The sequence below is a fragment of the Metopolophium dirhodum genome, chromosome 1 (assembly GCF_019925205.1).
Source record: "Metopolophium dirhodum isolate CAU chromosome 1, ASM1992520v1, whole genome shotgun sequence".
NCBI lineage: Eukaryota > Metazoa > Arthropoda > Insecta > Hemiptera > Aphididae > Metopolophium > Metopolophium dirhodum.
This window is the reverse complement of record NC_083560.1, coordinates 116868046-116889182: the sequence shown is the minus strand read 5'-3', so window position 1 is coordinate 116889182 and position 21137 is coordinate 116868046. Positions and strand designations below refer to the sequence as shown.

Below are 21137 nucleotides of genomic sequence, written 5' to 3'. Positions count from 1 at the left end.
AAACAAATATGCAAAACATCAAAGCAAGTATTTTGTCAATGTCAACTTGGAGGAGCCACCATAGTAACCAACTTCGTGCAAGTCGAGGGACTGAACGAACGAGGGATTATCGGGTCGGACATATTAAATAAATATCATACACAAATTGACCTTGACAATCATACCATCAGAATGAAAATATCAGGACAAATCTACCTGATACCATTTTCAAAAAAATTACCGAAAATAACTGCACCACAGGGTAGTTTACAAGACATCACAATCGATGAATGCAGTGAAGAAAACAAAGACAATCAAGTACCAATCAGTGATGAAGAAAGTGAGCAATTCGACGCCCTCATGAACCGATATGCCCACATTTTTTCGGACCACCCAGGAAAAATCGCAGCATTTGAGTGTCAAATTCGGGTAACCCAGGGGACCCCGATTTATCAAAAACCATACCCCATTCCGGTATCGAAGAGTAATCGAATCGACCAAGAGATCCAGCGAATGTTGGAACTAGATATAATAGAGACATCTACATCACCTTGGTCATCTCCCATGGTGGGGATTGAGAAAAAAAACGGTGACGTCCGGATATGCATTGATGCTAGGAAGATAAACACCCGCATCATCCCTGATCGGGAACGTCCGATGAACATTGAAGACATAATGAACAAATTTCAAGGGGTAAAGTACTTGAGTTCCATAGACCTAACCGCCGGTTATTGGCAGTGTCCGTTGAAACGAGAGTGTCGCGAGATCACGGCATTTTTGCATAAAGGTAGAAACTATCAATATAAGGTATTACCTTTCGGACTAGTGAACTCCGTTGCGGAATTTCAAAAGATACTGGATCAAGTCCTCGGACCCGAAATACTTCAATTTGTCGCCATATACGTGGACGACATTCACATTACATCGAAAAGTTTCGCGGAACATATACACCATCTCGAAGCAATTTTCAAAAAGTTTGCGGAACACAACGTAACAATTAATTTCAAAAAATCAGCATTTTTGCGGAAATCAGTCATCTTCCTAGGCCACGTAATATCAGCGGAAGGCATGACCATGGACCCAGAGAAAGTCAAAGCAATACAAAATTTCCAGCCACCGAAAAACAAAAAGCAAGTACAAGCATTCATAGGTTTCATTAACTTCTATAGGAAGTACATACGCGATCTATCACAGAACACGGAAGTTCTAAGCGAACTAACCAAGAAAAAAAGCACCTGGGATTGGGGAAGTCGACAACAACAAGCCTTCGAAGAAATTAAACAAAAGTTCCTCGAAGATATCGTCATACAGTACCCTGATTTCAATAATAAATTCTACATCAGCACCGACGCCTCACACACGCATTTAGGCGCCGAACTCTTTCAAATAAACCAAAGTGGCCATCATCAGACTTTAAGTTTCATCAGTAGGACCCTCAGCACAGCTGAACGAAACTACGGAACAACTGAACTTGAACTCCTCGCAATAGTATTCGCGTGCAAGAAGTTCCGCAACTATATTTTAGGCTACGAAACGCATCTATTGACGGATCATCAAGAAGCACTCGTATTTTTAAATAGCTGCCAACTGTTAAATTCCAGATTAACACGATGGGCAATCAAACTGCAAGAATATAACTTATACATCGAACACATTCTAGGGAAAGACAACGTGGGTGCGGACACCTTAACCAGATACCCGCAGTCACCTGACACAGACTTCAAAAACATACAGATCGCCATCAACAAATTAATGTTGAACGAATACAGCCAATCACTGGTACAACAATTCGGCCAACTTGAACAACTACAGCAAGCTGATCCGAAGTTACGAAGAATATTATTACAAGTAGACAATAAAAAATACGAACAACAATTTGTCATATTTAACAAACTACTATTTACAAAAAAGCCACAAGGATGGTACCTCCTTATGATTCCCCAAATGATGAGCAGGGCAATAATCCAGGAGACGCATGAAAGATACGGACATTTGGGACCCTCAAAGACGTATCAAATGCTACACCGACAGTATCAACTATCCAACATGTACCGCACAGTCAAACGAATCCTTAAGACGTGTGACCTATGTCAAAAGGCCAAGTGCAGCAATCAACGAGCTAGGGGACCAATGCAGAGCATATTGCCCACCGAGCTACTACAAATCGTGTCTTTGGACCTGATGGGACCGTTACCAAGGGGACACGACGGACAAAATATAGTGTCTACACACAACATCAAAAATGTCAAACGGTACATGCCTCCAGACCCAGGGAAATGCGGTACTGAAGACAATCCTGCAAAACAATAAAACAAAATACATAAAGTTATCATTCATCAGAGCTAAGTACACAACCATAACCTTCTTTTTTGTACTTACAGATGAATGATAATATGCCGCAAAGCCGGCTGAATAATCACCTATACCAAGTAATATCAGCCATGTTTGGTACCGAATATTTAGATGAGGACAACAAATTACTACAGATTCAGAAACCACCCGAACTCCACGAGACCATACAACGAATGATAATTGAACAACCCGCAAAGACATTAGAAGAACGAAAAATGGAAGCCAGATACATACGAATGAAGGAGGCGCAAATAACCCGCTATACGATGGAACCCACATTCATGCTGCCAGAAACAGTAAGGTTGGTACTAAAAGAAAAAGAACCGCCTACATCATCACATGGAAACGTAATCCCTGAACCACATACACAGTTAACGACTATCGATGTCGAACCAGAAGGAACGGAGATCGAGTTACACATAAACACACAAGAACGACGTTCCATCGAAGAAGCCAGTGCAGCAGTCGCCGAAGGAAGGCCGATAAGCAACCGCACAAGGAAAAAACAACTTTGGAAATCTAAGATCAGAACAAAAGAAATTAAGGAGTAGGATCTACATTTTAAGACCACAAGGAATTGATTTAAAAAGAAAAAAAAATATACTATGGAAAAGTCATCCAAAGTGTATTCAAAGGTTTACATTGATTTTTTTTTACTTAGTTTTCATTTACAGTTATTTAAAAAAAAAAAAAAATAAATGTAAAAGGGGACTATGTAACGAGACAGAATTAATAAGCATAAATGAAACAACACGCGCCATCTACCGGACATAACCAGCGTCCGATGAAACGGTACCGAACCGACCTAATCGTGACTTTCCAGCATTTTACTCATCAGTAATGCCACTAATGATCGCGTAAAGTGTTGTGGTACTTAATAACTTGACCTACTATAATGTCCATTACTTCTCCTGCCCGTAAAGCAACACATGTGTCGAATAACGACAAAAATGCGTCGAAATAGAAAAACGCACTGACGCCGTACAGAGCGCGCGGCAGCACACGCGCTCTAAGACCGGACCACCCTACAAGACTTTCCGACACGGAAAAACACAAATTGATGTCAACAATACAAAAATCAACCAGATTATTTAAAACTACATCAATATAACTTAGCCGCCCACATGAGAACTAACACGCATCATGCAGAAAACTAAGACAATGTGGTCAATGTTATTCAACACACCAACCAGCAGCAATAAGCACCAAACTACATTTATACAGGCCAGATCAGAGCCTACGGTATCAAATCATCCAATCATTCATTCAATCGTTTAATAGTTCATTCGTTCATTCCCCTCATTTTAACGTAACTTCCCTCCACACCTCTCTTCCAGCCTTGACAGTGTGAGTAGTGGTACGCCCTGGCAGCGTACTGATCAAGCTACTCACGCCTAAAGCACTGGAGAGAGCTCCCCCACAACACTCTCTGTGCGGAGTCGGTAGTGGTACGCCTTAGCAGCGTACTGTTCAAGCTACCGATTCCAAACAGCAGTGGTCGTTGTCCGCAACCGCCGACCGTCGCTGTCACCCGCACGCGCCACCGTCGAGCTGGCCCGCCGACCGTCGCCGTCATCCGCACGCGCCACCGTCGAACCAATTACCTGCAACTGTTATTGCCGCCGCTGTAGGACGTGCTGTCATCACAGCCACCACTCCGCGCCGCAACTAATACGTGCACCTAGGAAGCAGTGTTGTCGAGGACGAATCAACGCCCGATAGCCGCATCCTTTACACCCGCCAAACACCACCAACCGAGTCGGCTGTTTTGGTCTATCCATCAACCCTACGGCACCCACGTGAGTCATACCACTCATCAAACAACTAACGTATCGAATATTTGTAGCTCAATGAGCAAATTATGTAAAAAGAAAATATTGTAAAAACTATTTAAAATTCTATACCAAAATATCTGTAGCTCGAAGAGCACTGGTCAAAATAAAAGAAAAACTGTATAACATAAATAAACTGTTTTGACTATTTACGTAAGAATAAAGAACCATCACTCAATCACACAAAATAAACTGCGTTCTGCACTCTTACAGTACATACATGTGTATCTTTTTTAATAATACATATGAAATAATATTTTCAATTTCAATTTCCAATTTAGTTTTTATTATAAAATTTAATTTTGCGAATTATCCGCGGAATTCGTTTATCCAGATGTCCTGCCACTCTATTCCACGGATAATCGGGAGTAAACTGTATTTAGAATCTGTTGCAGTTTATTTTGTAGGCTAAACTAAATTTATGATTACCAAATTTGACTCACCTAAAAACTGTAATATATTATGTACCTACTACATAGTATAAGAGTAGGATAAAAAAGAGATTTCTGAAACCACAACCTGATGGCTCAACCCGTGTATACCTCTGCTCTACCCATGGTCGCGCTTCTGCTCAACCAACGGGTTGAGTCAATCTATCACATACGTATACGACATCCCCCGCCACCCCGCTCTTCCTATACTCCCCACCATCATTGATTATAAATACTAGTATTTATAATCAATGTCACCATCTATCACACACTTATACGATATACCCTGCACCACCCGGCTCTTCACTATCAATTAGCCGCCGCCGCGCGAGGAAAATAATTTAAACATTTATTTACCGGACCGGGATTCGGACCCGAGTCGGTCGCTTCTCAAACGACAACCGCACCGCTGCGCAACTTACTCTTATTAATGGTATATTCTATCTCATTTAACTGGTGTTTACGACAATCTCTCGCATACGTACAAGATGTATGATTTCCCCCACCACTACACCTTGCAAAGGGCCGCCGCGAATGCGCGCGAGCCCGCCACCGCGTTATCGTATCTATGTTATCAGTTATCATATTGGCATCAGAATAATCTTTAAATGTATATATATATTATTTATATGTATTCCTTCGTCTAGACCAGCGGTTCTTAACCTTTTGTAGAACACGGACCCCGATGAAAGATTTTTAGAGATCGCGGACCCCCTACCAATTTTTTTTCAAATACTTTTTTTTTTACAAAACATATAATTAAACTTTATTTATTATTTATATTAAACTTATAATTATTACACTTGAACATCATTAAACACTTAAATTTAAAAAAAAAAAATTGTAATATAAATTATTTTATTATTAATTATTATTATTATTATCTTATTCTTAATATTCTTAAAACTTAATTTTTATTTACTTAATTAATAAGTTTTAATGCGATGGTTGATGTTGCATTTCAGTTACTAGTTTTTGAACATCGGGCTCAATACTCGAAAGCTTTAATCGTAGTTCAGATTCTACGTTTTCTAATCGGTTTCGAAACTTATTCTTAATATAAATGAGGGCGGAGAATGCTTTTTCACATAAATAAGTTGTGGGAAATGGAATCAAAACTTTCAGAGCTTTACTCGATAATTGTGGATAATCCTTTCGAACATGCAACCAAAAATGTTCTAATGACTTTTGATTGAACTGCATTTTTAAACTAGTATCTGTAGACATTTCTACAAGGCTATCTTCTTCCAATGATGTCAGTCCATTTATTTGATGAATATCAATTTCAAAAGGTTGTCGAATCCAATTTCTACTTATATCTGGAACAGGAAAGTAATCACGGAAGCTACGTTGCATATCACACATGTGTTGTATGAAATATTTAGAATCTTCATCTGACAATTCTTCTTCAGTTGATTCAATAAAATTTTTGAGATTTGGAAATGGATCGTAATTCTTCTTTGACAGCCGAAGACTCCACAGTTCCAACTTTTTAATCATCGCTTCAATCTTATCTTCAACTTTGAAAATTGTAATATGTGTTCCTTGAAGACTTAAATTAAGTGCGTTTAAATGAGTAAATATATCTGATAGATATGCTAAAGTAGCCAACCAAGAATAATCATTCACGCGTTCACTCAACGAAAATGATTTATGTTCGATAAAAAATAATCTTACCTCATCTTTCAATTCAAATAGACGAGAGAGCACTTTACCTCGAGATAACCAACGAATTTCAGAATGCAACAGAAGTTGATAATGTTCACTATCCATGTCTTTGCAAAGTTGTTTAAAAATTCTTGAATTCAATGATTTTGCTTTTATAAAGTTCACAATTTTTACAGCCTCGTCCAAAACTGTTTTCAAATGTATTGGTATTTTTTTGGAAACTATGGCTTCGCGATGAATGCAACAATGATGCCATGTGACTGATGGTATGATATTTCTAATCCTTGCAATTAATCCAGTAAATTTTCCTGACATTGCTCGAGCCTCTTGATACCACACATTGAGGTTTTGGTTCTTCTTCAGATCCGTTGGACGTGAAACCCATTGATAAATAATTACTATCATACTTACGAAGTTTTGTTGACTTTTCTTTACTCGTACACGGAGTTTTTTCATCATCAACGTCAGAATTCTTCCTTTTTAAATTTAACCAACGTTCCATTTAAACTAAAAAGGCTAATGTCTTTAAGATGATTTGAAAAAAAATCACGTATTAATTGAAATTATGTAGGTATAAAACTGATCAACTGCACTTATTGGTAGTAAATATACGACTGTCGAGTGCCGACTTCAATGCTGTATGCCTATAAAATTCGTATGAACAAGAAACTGATAAATAAATATTAATAATACAATTATTAGGTTTAGAATGTTTAGATACTTAATTGTATCGAATTCCACATTGTAATCGGTGTAATAAAGATAAGATAGGTTTACCTATCTCTTACAATATAAGATATATTTTATAATTTTATATGAAACAAAAATAATAATCGAAAATACACTCATGTCACAAATTGACTTATGTTAGGTGGTAAAGTTGCCGCGGACCCCCGACATGAGTGTTGCGGACCCCTAGGGGGCCGCGGACCACAGGTTAAGAACCGCTGGTCTAGACTCTAAACCCATCAAACGTTTAAGCATTCGCACATATATCTATAAATACCTACTTACATACGCACTTACATACATACATACATACATACATACATACATACATGCATACGAACATACGTCATGCTCATAATATAATATAAGGTACCTACAACATCACACATACCCATCTACAAATATTATACCATAATATTATATACTTATTACTTACATATCAATAAAACGCATAGGTATATTTATACATATAAATATGATACACATACAAACTATAAAATACTATTAAACACCATACAGTACTCATCAGTTTTCATTCTGAACTTATATAATAATATTTACAACACACACAAGCTAAACATATATTATATTATATACCTTATCTACATACACGCATGCATGCATTGATACACACACTTTCATATCACATCACACACATACACGATTCCAGTATTCCATATAGTATACAAACAAGCCGCCTAGTCCTTTATTCATTCAATTACATATGAACGCTCATACACACACACACATACATACATACATACATACATACATGCAATAATATTATATATAATCAAATTCGAATAACATCTCGCTAAGCATACGTTATACATGAGAATAAATCTCAAACACACACACAGACATAAACTTGTAAAAATATTTATTTTCAAAATATACACGTCGAAATATAGGTACATTCGCTTGCTTTCACACATTCCTCTCCTCGACAACATACAGAAATATTTATAATATATATAATATATATGTATATATGGTCAATCGTTTAATCGTTTACAGATGATGATGAGTTTCATTCACACATTTCTCTAGCAACACACATACACTCATATACCCATAGGATAGTTCATACATATTTAGATACTTACATAGTCGTATATTATATACATACATACACACATTTATCAGGTATCACAAACACCCAAACATATTATAAAATTAAAGTATTATTAAAATATATGTATATTGTATATGTAGTATTCATATATATTTAGTTTATGTACATATATTCATACATACAACATCACAAACACACACACACACACACACAACCAAACATATTATACAGCTTAGGTACATATCAATATATTAAGATTAAGACACAAAAGTCATACTTACAAAATACTAAATAATTATAACTGAGATGGAATCCTAGTAATTTAAATATATTATTTAAGATTCTGATATCTACATATCTGCCCCTAACCTATGGTATTTATATCTATAGGATCCTACGATTCTCCCTGGATATATTATATTTAACTGCTCGTCCCCCCGATCATGATATAAAGTTTTTTTATTTATTGGTAATAATGGTACATAATGTTACACCACAGCCGTCTCAATCAACATTCGCCAAACACCCCGCACCAGCACCTACGCAATATGAAACGTAGATTATTCTAATATTTATAGGGAATTAAATAATTTATATTAAACAAAAAGACACAATGTATAAAAAGTATTTTCAATTATTAAAATAATAATAAGGTTGACAATAAATATTTACAAGGTTCTTACTTATCCATCAAATGGATTATGAAATTGCAGTATCATTATCTGAGTAACATACAATTCTCGGTATTTCAACATCTTCTAGGTAATAATATATAAAAACTTTTATGATGCCTCATCCATATTATATATCCAACGGTATATTAATTTTTATATCTCCTTTATACTTTCGAACCAACGGATACATTATGTATCAAACAACGTCTTTATCAATTGTTATGTAATACATCTGAGAAAAACAACATTCATCAGGACTAGTCATGCATCGACATGTTTGTGTGCTAATAAAACCTTAACTATTGTTAATCAACAATTGATATATTTTAAGAACGCATGAGAGAAACATACCTACATGTAAAAGCCATATTATCACTTGTATAATATTTTTTTTTTACTGTGTGCATACACAGGTACACGGGCATATTATAACACCACCGCCATATAATATTATTGTATAAGTTATAATATCGGAAAATTAAGAACTATTATCAATATCTCTCATTTCAGCAGATACTTTATGCGGTTTATTACCTAAATTTAGAAATATACAATAATTAACGGTCACATCTGTAGTACCTATTAATCCAACATCTTTATCAATTTAACATTTAAACATTTTCATATTATTAGTCATTTTCCATACAGGCTCATGCTACAATGCACATATATGTGGGAACATACATACATTCTTGTTATTGTATGTTTATATACACAATACTATCAGGCTAACCTATCCTGAATAATATTACAGATACTTATATTTTTAATCAATCGTACATACATTGAAATATTGTATGCGATTACCATTAGACTAAAATCATAGCTTATATATACATACATGGACTATAGGTATATACGAGAAAAAATAAATCTCTTTAACTGTTATTATTGTTATTATTATTCGTCAAGTGTAGTGAGAATTATATTATATATATATCACAATAAGTAAAAAAAAATAATACTAAAAACTATTATCGACCCATCACTTAGTTCTAGTTACCTACATGAATATGTGATACCTAGTATGATATTATGAAAACCCACATTAAATCATATATACATATTCGATATTACAAACACCTAAACATTTTTTATAGTTAACATAACTATCTTGGGGGACGGAGTGGCCGAGCGGACTAAGGCGTCTGTTGTGACGCACACTGAAGCTGGTTCGAACCTCGGTTCATGGGCGGAATTTTTCTTCGGGCAAGTCACAGTGCCCGGGGATAAGTGCCGCCATCCCCCACCCCGGCATGGCAGATACCCACGGGTGCCCACTAAAAAATCTGCCAGAACTACACACACGTGTTACACCTACAGTTCCCTCCCCTACAAACAAAAACAAACATCTAATGGCCATAGTTGCCGGACTTCACGATCAATAAAAAAAAAAAAAAAATGGATATAATTTAATGTCCACATAAAACATTCGTTCAGAAATCAACCAAATTTAAAATACTTTTAAGGTTTAAAATAAAAAAAAAAGAAATACATATACACATTCATAATATATATATATATAGGTACACATCAATAAGTCATCTACATATAGGCATACACATTATATTACTTACATAGTTAGCACACACTTGTATACTTGTATACCTTTATCCTTACATATTTGATATTCTTATATATTTAAACAGTATTCATACATATATACATGCTATAGACTAATCGAGTCTATATAGTCTAATTAAATAATAATTCACATAAAATATTTTCGGTATATAATTTATTCAATACCTAGATTCTTTAACATATATTAATTATTATATATTTACAGTAGATAGGTACATGAAATATATCACAACGTCACCGTGCATACTGATACAACGATATCCAATATAGAACAATTAAATGCAATATAGTACCTGATCATATATTATAATTTACTCATTTTTTCGTTAAATACGTTGGACTAAAAAAAAATAATAAAGATTACTTCATCTACACTCTGTGAAGGATGCAGTAATGAGTCATAATGGATCATGACCTTTAATACGATTAAAGATTACTTCATCTACATTGTGTGAAGGATGAAGTAATGAGTCATAATAAATCATGACTTTTAATTTTTTTTTTCGTATTTTTTTTTAGTCCAACTTAACAGGAAACTAACCCAACCTAGTGGAGGGGTGGAGGGGGAAATATAGTCGTGCACGTATGCGAGTGATAGTGATTTCTGAATTCGAACCGTATGGATGTCAATTTATTATGAATTGGATCTGGATGATCTTTAATGTATCTTGAGTTAAACAGTTAATGTATGAAATCATCATATATGGCATTATTGATTATAGTCTATCGATGAATCTGAATGACGAAATAAATGTATCTGCATACATTAGACTTATTTTGTTGGTAAAATGTTTCTTTTTGTTAATATTTTGAATTTTGTAAGCTATGTATTAAAATTTAACATAGGAAAATGTAAATAGTGAATATATTATGTATAACGGTTTATGATGATAATGATGTCTAGGATTTACATAATATACAGGCACGGCGCCAAGGTGGGCAAGGTGGGGCTCTAGCCCCCCAGAGAACCGTTCAGCCCCCTCGCGAGCCTCACCAATGACAAATATTTACGATATAAAAAAAAGTCTTAAAACATTATTCTTAAAAGAGGTACATCAAAGAATTTATGAAATATACTTTTTAAACATTTTTAATTTATGGAAATACTTTCATTATACTTTCATTTCAATTACTTTAGTTTATATTTATGAAATGTAGGCAAGTAACAGAAACTTAATTATTCATTCACAAATATATGTAATATTAAAGTCATAAAGAATTTATCATTTTTGTATATCATTATTCATTATGAATAAGGTTGTTGACGGCCTGTGATTAAACATTTTCTTACATAAGGTGCATAAAAAATATTTGACATTATTCTTAAAACATTTTGAACTATTCAAAAGTTTGTACATATTATCTACTTATCTGTTTAGACTTTTAGAGCATACAATATAAAAACTTGTGTACTACATATAGCTAATAGCAATATTATGTTATATGATACAAAAATATTTATATTTTATTAAAATAATCTCAGTATTTATTAAAAAAACCATAGCCCATGTAAAAAAAATATTTGACCCACTCTGCCCCTCTAGAAAAAAATTCTAGCGTCGTGCCTGATAATATAGTAATATTTACATTAGTATAGTTGCTAATGGACAGGTTTAAGTATAATATATGTAATGTGAGTATGTGACGTTTATGAGTGAAATAATTCGCTGAAAGAAAATGGTTAAGAATACAAAAATATATATACAACAATGAAAACTTAATCCCTTAGGTAGGTACTTGAAAATACTACATTTTGATAATATAATTTTAAAATAGTTGTACAATTGTAATAATTAACTATTGTCGTATATTGCAGACAGTCGTCAAAATAATATTATTTAATATATATGTAATATAGGTGGGAATATTTTAAATTGTAAATTATTGACATAGGTCAGGCCAGCGAAGCAATATGTGCTGAGGCAATAATAATATTTTCTATATAAAAGGTAAGGCGTATAGTTGGTTTACCGCAAATTGTCTAATACGGGTGATACCACACTATCTAAAATTTTGTTTTTTCATAAGATTTAAAATAAAAATGTCTAATAAGTCCGTTTTATAATAATAATAATAATAATAATAATAATAATAATAATAATAATAATATTAATAATGTTTTAAGTCGAAGAATCAGTCTTGTAATTTGTAAAAGATAATATTTAAATATTAAAAGTATTCAAGTACAAATACTGATACATATTTTTAAAAAATATTTAATAAGTGTTTTTGAATACTTTTACTCAAGTACTTTAAAAGACTGCAAAGAATTTACACATAGTTTTATAAATATAAATCACAGGTTATGTTGATTTCAAAATGTTAAAAATTGTCATAGATTATTAGAATGTTATAAGGTTATTATAATTAATTATAAAATTTAAAAAAAAAAATAAAATAAAAAGTTTATTTGCGAATTAGTTGTTTTTTCCAGTAGCAACTCTTGTTCATCTGATCAATTTTTATTATCTGGATATGGACCAATTTGTTGGGTGATGTAACCATCAATCCAATGACCTGTTCTCCTTAAAAAGGTTATAATTTAATCAGGAGCATCATCCTCTCCTATATCTTCTAAAAACTTTGGATTTCAGTAGTATCCTTAATTCTACCTCTGGAACAATTACCAGAACGAATCTGAAAACAATTATTTTAACTCTGATTATAACTGTTCCTATGTTAACTTGATATGTTATTTACTTTCATGTTTTGAATTATCTGAATTGTCTGAACTGTCTGAATTCCAAGTTATGTTGTTTTTCTAAAGACTGTATCTAACCTTAAAATACTTAAGAGGATGTCAGCGCACTATTTGTTTTCTCTCTCTAGCCCACGCGCAACATAGACAAAATGCATTTGGGCAGAATCGTTTTTTCTATGTTTTTAAGTAATCTTAGAGTAAAATCACTCATTACAAAGAAGATAGAGAATAAAATTTTTGAGGGAATGACATATCGATTTTTCTAAATATTGTTTCAAAACGATTTAAACATAATTTAAATTTACAAAAAATTTTTTGTTTATTTTGAAAGTCGAATACAAAGTCAAATAACAATAAAATATAAAACCGATAAGTCATTCCCTCTAAAATATTGTTCTCTATCTTTTTTATAATTGGTGATTTTACTCTAAAATTACTTAAAAACATAGAAAAAACAATTCTGCGCAAATGCGTTTTGTCTATGTTGCGTGTGGGTCAGAGAGAGAAAACAAATAGTGCGCTGACATCCTCTTAAGTATTCAAAAATAAAGAATTTAAAGTTTAATTATTTTGTTAAATTAGATAATGATATATGAACACACACACATACATAGATACTTAACCAATACCTTTTATTTATTTAAATTATCCAAAAACAAGAACAGATAAATTTTGCATATTATATTATCATAGATCTTGAAGCTACTAAAACAAATGCTTTCCCACATACATAATATTAATGGTAATTTATATTCATACACACTTAACATAATATAACTGCTGTACCTAAAACCTTACAAAAATTATAAGCCAACACAAACATTTTTTTATACATTGCATTATATACATGAATCCCATATTTTGGAATGAGGTTTAATGAACTGTAAAACGGACATATTTGAATAACCCTACATATATTTCTTCCGTTTTACCAGTAAGTATTGCGTATACCATTGGAAAACTCTAAAACCATAAATAATTTTATTTGTTAGTTAGATCGATTTTAAGTAGACACTGTTCAAATATATGTTCAAATAAGATTTATTGCGTGAAACTCTAATACAATTTACTTACAAGATTTCTATGTATCACTTGAAACATAAACTTCAACATTATCATTTATCATTGATTGTTTTGTCAGAGTTTACAAAATTTGAATTCCGAGTACCTATACATTGTAAATTTGTCACATATTCAATTAGCCTACTATTACTATCGGGTAAGTAAATTATTAATAAATATTGATTTTATCATAATTTAATTTACCTAACTAAACACTACCTACCTAATAAATATAAATTAGAGTGGTGAAGCGTCATAAGAAACAATGCGATAGTGTCTACCCTCATTTAAATTGGAAACTAATAAAAGTTACATTTAATTTAAAGTGCCAAAATAAAAATACTTTACTTTACTTCAGTCTTCAATGAAAAATACTGATACTTAGGTACTTGGACTTTGAAGATACCATTAAACAATTTTCTATTAAGAAGTTAAGAAAAGTATGTTTATTATAAATAACTTGTACATTATATTTCTTTAGTATTTTATTTTTATATTTGTATATTATAAAATAATGTTGTACCTTTAACGAACATACTATATATATATAATTATATATTATTGAATATATCAAAATTGTTGTTGAAAATAATTTGAAGGGCTTATTTTAGTTTTCATTAGCATCAAATATATTTTAATAATAGCTTATTCAATGGTTTAATGTACTAAATGTCTAAAAAAAAAATAAAAAGAGATAACTTTAAAGGTTACTTTAATACAAGTAGTATTTACTTATTAATTGTATTAACATTTTATAAATCTGTATTAATTATGTTTAATAAGCAAAATTGATATGATAAGAAATTAATAGCGTGATGAGAGAATAACCCATCAGTAATATAATTTTAAAATTTAAGTTTTAAAGCATGTAGATTAACGAAAAATTCTTATATTTCAATCTTATGTGGATCCTGGGGCCCAAACAACCCTAAATCCGGCCCTGGATACAGCTGCAAATCCACGGCCACATATGCACGACCTTACTAGCTAATTCGGGGCATCGACCATACAGACCGTGGAAGCGGCAGCACTATTCATAAGGGACAAGTAAAGTAGAGGAATAAGCTCACTATATAGGAGAGCCGAATGGCCCGTTTTTCAGACATGATTTCAGATCTTAGACCTCCAGACCATCTTTTAAATTAATAATTATCAAAAATTGAATTAAAATGCAGTGTTTCCATAAGTTTTGATTTCCGCTCATTAACGACTGTCACATTAGTAGAAGCCGCTTCTCCGCAAATCAATTTAAAAACAATTGTATGTCGTTCCTTGAAGCACTCTAACCAGCTGTTGGAAGCTTTGAAACTACGAAACTTGATTTTATGAGCTACTTCTAATGCTTTTAATTGAAGTTAGGCCCCAGACAAAAGCATGTTTTTATTTCTAACAATGTTTCACGGTTGAACAACTCACCAGAAACTTAATTTCGGCCACTCTTAGAATCATCCTAGAACCAATGATTATAGTTTATAAAAATGCATTACAAGTAAACTGAACTATAGTTACCTGACTTTATTTCCCCAGTGGCTGCTCAGATACATATCCTCCAGAAGAATTTGTGAAAACATCAAAAATGTTGTAGGAATGATTTAACACTACCTAAAAAAATAAAATAATCAATAAAGTAAATACAAACGAATCATTCATATTTATTATATTTATATATATTATATTATTTATATATATATATATTATTTATATATATTATTATATATCACAACTATAAGAATACAACAATACATAAGTATATCATAGAGGTAAAATAATCTTTGAAATATTCAATAATTAATTAATAGATTATTATAAAAGATAATGTAATCTTTGACAAAAGATATATCTTCAAAAAAGTTTTTTTAATGTTTTGATATGAATGTTTGATATTTTTAGTTAGCTTATATTATTTCAACACAATACTTGTACCTAATATGTACATTAATTGTATAATGATTAGATTTTCTAATTTTCTTACTAGAAACTTAAAGCTGGCCTAGAACCAATAATTATAATTTATAAAGATGCAGTACAACTATACAAGTTGACTAAATAATAGTTAGCTACCTGACTATAATATCCCATATACACCATTTAACCAAAATAATTTATGTAACTGCCAAAAATATTGTTGGAACATCTTCAGCACTCTGCTGAACACAATAAAAATAAAATAATGTATACATAAATATAATTTAAGTTTGTTTTTAATGTATTATCCCTGTCAATAGAATTATTTTGTGTTACTCCTTAAAAGTATTATTGACAGAGTACCTATTTAATGATTTTAAAATATGTTTTATTTATATTTTATATAATATAGTAATGTATGTAATTTTACAACATATTTTAAAAAATACATTAAGTACTAAACAATATTTTAATCAATATTTATGTATTTATTTATTTATGATATACGGGCTGAGCCTTATGAAAACAGAATGGAAACGACTATCAGTGAATATAGTTTAAATTATATAAATACAAATAAACAATAATAGTAATAATAATACAGTTAATGCTAAAAAGTATATAAATTTACAATACATTTTAAAAATTTGAAAAGTTATAAAACTAGAAAGATGGTATTAGTGTTTACAATAATCATTAAGAGCATCAACAGCTCATTTTTCATGTAATTTTATTTTGAATTGGGAAATAAGTAAGAGCATAGATGAATAGGTGGAATATTTATAACTTCAGAATTAATAAGAAATAAGAGAGCAGTAAAATCTAATAAGTTAGTTAAAAGTCAAATATTAGAAATTCTTACCTAACATCTGTCTGTGGTCAACTAAAAGAAACTAAATCAAGAAAATTTGCAACAGGAGTATAATCATGAAGGGTAAATAAATTTTCAAAATGAAACTAGCATACTTCAAGAATTTATGCTGCACACTCGAGTTAAATAGAACCAAAGGCAATAATTTTTTCAGCTGTGATATCCAAGAATAAAAATATCGAAAAATATGATATTTTTGTATTTATATTATTCATTGTGACACTAACAATAATTGGAATATTCAAAATTGCCTCGATCATTCCCTAGTAAACTTGTTGATCAATCATAATCCGTTTTCAAAATTAAAATTTGTCAAACCAAATTCTTCCAGTTTTGTCTAGCTTATTGGTCTAAGTCACTTTTTTTTCATTGACTGGAGCCCTCTCCAGCCCCTTTAAGGTTTATTTTATGATACAGAATTTAAATATATTGAAAAACATTATAACAAACAAAATTAATATTTAAATTGGTCAAATCTACATTAGTTTTGACTTTTGACAAAACCGGCTACAGCCTCCTTAACTGAGTTATTGAGGGTAAATTCTTTAGTCAATCTCATAACAAACCCAAGAACTTATAAAACTTACAGCATATCATATCAATATGACGGCTGGGATCCAAAGAACTGCTGAGTTTAAAACCAAGATCAATAACATAACCATATATACGCAAAGTTTAGATCCCATATTTATTTTCATGTACATCTTGCGATTATATAATTAGAAATAATATGTGTTAGCATATCTATGCTGTGAAAATTAATAACCGAAGATCAAGATATTGACACACTAACTAATAAATTGTACCAACCCATTTGGAAAACAATGACAATTGTATACAAATGATGAATGTGTAACAAATTACTACACCGTCCAATCCATAAAAAGTTTTACAAACAAAACACAACAAGTTAGTTTTGCGGACAGGTAAATTATATAACTAATAGATGAAAAAAATGTATTTATCATTAGATTCAAATTATAAGTGTTGTATAAACAGGAAAAATAATGTTCCTATTTAATTTAATTAAAAACCATGAACCAGCCAACAAAAATGTTGATAAGCAGTTAGGAGTTTTTTCAACAAAAAAACTTAATTAAAATTACCCGAGGAACAGCGATCAAATAAGTCAACATTAAGCATAAGATAGCGAATAATACTTTACTTAAATGGCGATGAGGAGTCTCTTTATGTTCAAGATATTGGTTTACATTTTGCCATCTCATATTATGGATATACCTACTCAGTACTTAGCATGACTTAACTTTTAATAGTTTTTATAAGTTACATTAATATATTTATTATTTATTTTTATACACGTAGTATAATGAATTAAAGTGATATACTAATAATATGTTTTTAATTTTTATTAATTTTGTGTAATACTAACTATTTATATTGTTGAACTTTAGCAATTGATTTTTTAATTCAAGACAATAATAAATTATGTTATGATAGATGATAAGAAATGAGATATGATAATTGATAAGAAATATGGTACAACTATGGTACCTACACTTAAGTGTCTTTTAAGTGTCTCTGAATCGCGGTAAATAAGTCAGGTATATATATTTAACAACATACCTACATGATAATTAAAAATTATATATTAAAATAATATATATTTTTAAGTTTGATACTTCGATTAACAATCGTCATATAAATAATATAGTTTAAGAAAAATTCCGCTATTGGTATATTTATCACAATATTTAAAATAATTTATGTATTTTAAAAATAAATTCAATAATATTTTAATTACCAAGTCATTAGGCATATAGTTACATAATATTATATAAAAAAATGAAATTATTATTCATACAATTATACAAAAACAATATACATTATATATTATAATGATTTCTCATTTTAATTAAATATTAACATCGTCGTATAAAATATAAATAATATATTTCAATAATTATAATTTGTATCTAGGTCTTCTTCTAATATTATTATTTCTCAGTTTAATTAACTATCGTCATATAGATACCTAATATATAACCAGGTAATTAAGATAAAAGCAATAGCATTTGATTAGTGCATGCTGCCAAAAGTCAAGCAGTGTTCAAAAACGTGAAAAAAATTGTGATTGGTAGACAAGACTATTTTTTTAATTTCGTCAGTTAAATCAAATACCTACAATTTATATTAATAGGCACTAATTGGAACGTTTGTGCATCACATCGTATTTTTCCTTTTACCTAATTATATGTATCGGACTTTTTCACCGCGGACTTTTTATGCTTCGGACTTTTTGGTAGTCTACCGTTCTCTCTACCACAGAATGGCACGGATACTATAAAGTATAAATTATAGATATTAGATAGGTACCATATTATCTAGAGTTTAGACGTTCGTGTTATAACATATAGATTAATATCTTGGCAAATATAAAATAGTTTTATTCGCACGATACCATAAAATAAGTAGAGACCAAAATACTACCAAGGTACAATTGCATATGTATTCATATGCCTACAACTCTGTTGAATATTTTAACATTAACGTTATTATAAATGTAACGACGCCCAATGTCGAGACAGAACACCGTACACGGTACACGTTATTGATTCATCACACGTGGTTATTTATAATTCATATAACATCGCACTGGTATGTATTGAATTCTATTATTCTACTGCTGCAAACTGTCTAATAAACGGATGAGGGTCGTGGGCTGTTCGATCAATATTTTTCAACGTAGAAATAAAAATGAAAACGTAGGTAATATAGTTTGGGCGTCATCAAATCCGACTTCAAACCTATATACCTAATATACTTAACTAATTTTCTATGATCTCTTTTTACTCAAGTATCATTTACGCTCGGATTTGATTCAAAAAAACATTAAATATGAGATGTTTACTAAAAAAAAAATTGTATCTTAGATAAATCGAAAAATAAATAAAAAAAGTAAACATTTAAGATACCTAACTATAAATATAAAAAAAAATCAAATTATTTCATGGCTAGTTAATAGTATAATATATTCAATAAACATTTCAAGTCTCTACTGTCAAAAATCCCTGTTTAAATTTTTTTTTCTCAGTTATTTTGAAAAGTACTGGGAATTTTTTATCTTTGATCACCAAAAGTACCAACTAGATTCAATTTTCTACAATAAACAACACCTAAAGTCTAAAACCAAAGTACTTTAAACTGTTCAAAAAGAAGAAGACAGAAAAAAACCGTACGTTATTGTAATTGCTCAAAATCTAGAATTAGGAAAAATTGAAATTTTCACACAAAATCAAATATTTTTTTTATTTTATAACTCAAAAGTAAATTATACCGTATATAGAGACTTGAAATATACATACCAAATATTCATATTATCATTTACTAGACATGATGTCGTAATTTTCAAAATATTTCGGGTCTTTGTGTGTTCTTTATAGACTTTTAAAACTATCAGTATTTTTTTGATTTAGGTGTTACAACATTTATTAGAACAAAATTCCTTATCACGGGTTGGTGAGGGGACCTAGCTGAGAAAAAATGTAACGCGCAACGAAAACGCGTTACGAAAAACCCTATAAGAGAAAGAGAGAATGAAGGAGACCGATAACTAGTTGTTTATTTTTAGTGATGGTATTTATTTTATTCTTTCCACGAATTGACGACGTCGTCGAACGTGGATAACAATGATATTATACCATATTATAATATACTAAATTATTATTATTACTTGATATAAATAATAAATAACAAAAATAAACCTAAAACGTTTTAATTTAAAGTATATATACAGGGTGTAATAGATAGAACTGACTTTTGGAATAACTTTTACTCTAATCAATATTTAAATTTTTTTTATATATAACTTATAATCACTTTTGCTACACGTGTAATAAAAAAAAATTATTTTTATTTTTTAATACTGAAAAACAAAAAATTTTTAATTTTTTTTAAATAAATTCAAAATGGCCAATTTGTGAATCTGATTATAAGAACGATTTGGACAGTAAAAACATTTATCTATAGGGTTCTGAGTTTGAAATATTTCAAAATTGAAAATTTCATTCTTCTTAAAATATTTCAATGAAATTATGAAAAATATTTTCTCTTCTTTTAAACGTGTTTGGTTATAGATGATTAGAAATAATATATTGATTACACACCAATTGGAAATAAAGAGAAACATATTATTTTTGTTGATTTATTATTTTATATTTGTATATATGTAGTGCTGAAGTGAAAATACTTGAAAATTGAACACAACTCAGAAGTTGTTCTTACCGCAAATAAAAAATAATAATGATACAGTCGCA

At 30.7% G+C, this 21137-nt stretch overlaps 1 protein-coding gene and 1 long non-coding RNA gene across 2 annotated transcripts; both read right to left on the bottom strand.

Moving 5' to 3' along the window:
- Positions 1-5530: 5530 nt before the first annotated feature.
- LOC132952939 (zinc finger BED domain-containing protein 5-like) lies at positions 5531-6667 on the bottom strand. Its single transcript, XM_061025469.1, has one exon. It carries the CDS (start codon positions 6665-6667, stop codon positions 5531-5533), a length of 1137 nt encoding a protein of 378 aa, XP_060881452.1.
- Positions 6668-12368: 5701 nt separating this feature from the next.
- Positions 12369-18290, bottom strand: LOC132935412 (uncharacterized). The gene is made up of 4 exons (XR_009663243.1): positions 18029-18290; positions 15597-15689; positions 13025-15537; positions 12369-12961 (listed from the first exon to the last, which is right to left on the bottom strand). It is a non-coding gene; the product is annotated as an uncharacterized LOC132935412 (long non-coding RNA).
- Between the last annotated feature and the right edge of the window lie 2847 nt (positions 18291-21137).

What these genes read in the sequence shown, in the direction of transcription:
- LOC132952939 (XM_061025469.1), bottom strand. Translation starts at nt 6,667, where the DNA reads ATGATAGTAATTATTTATCAATGGGTTTCACGTCCAACGGATCTGAAG.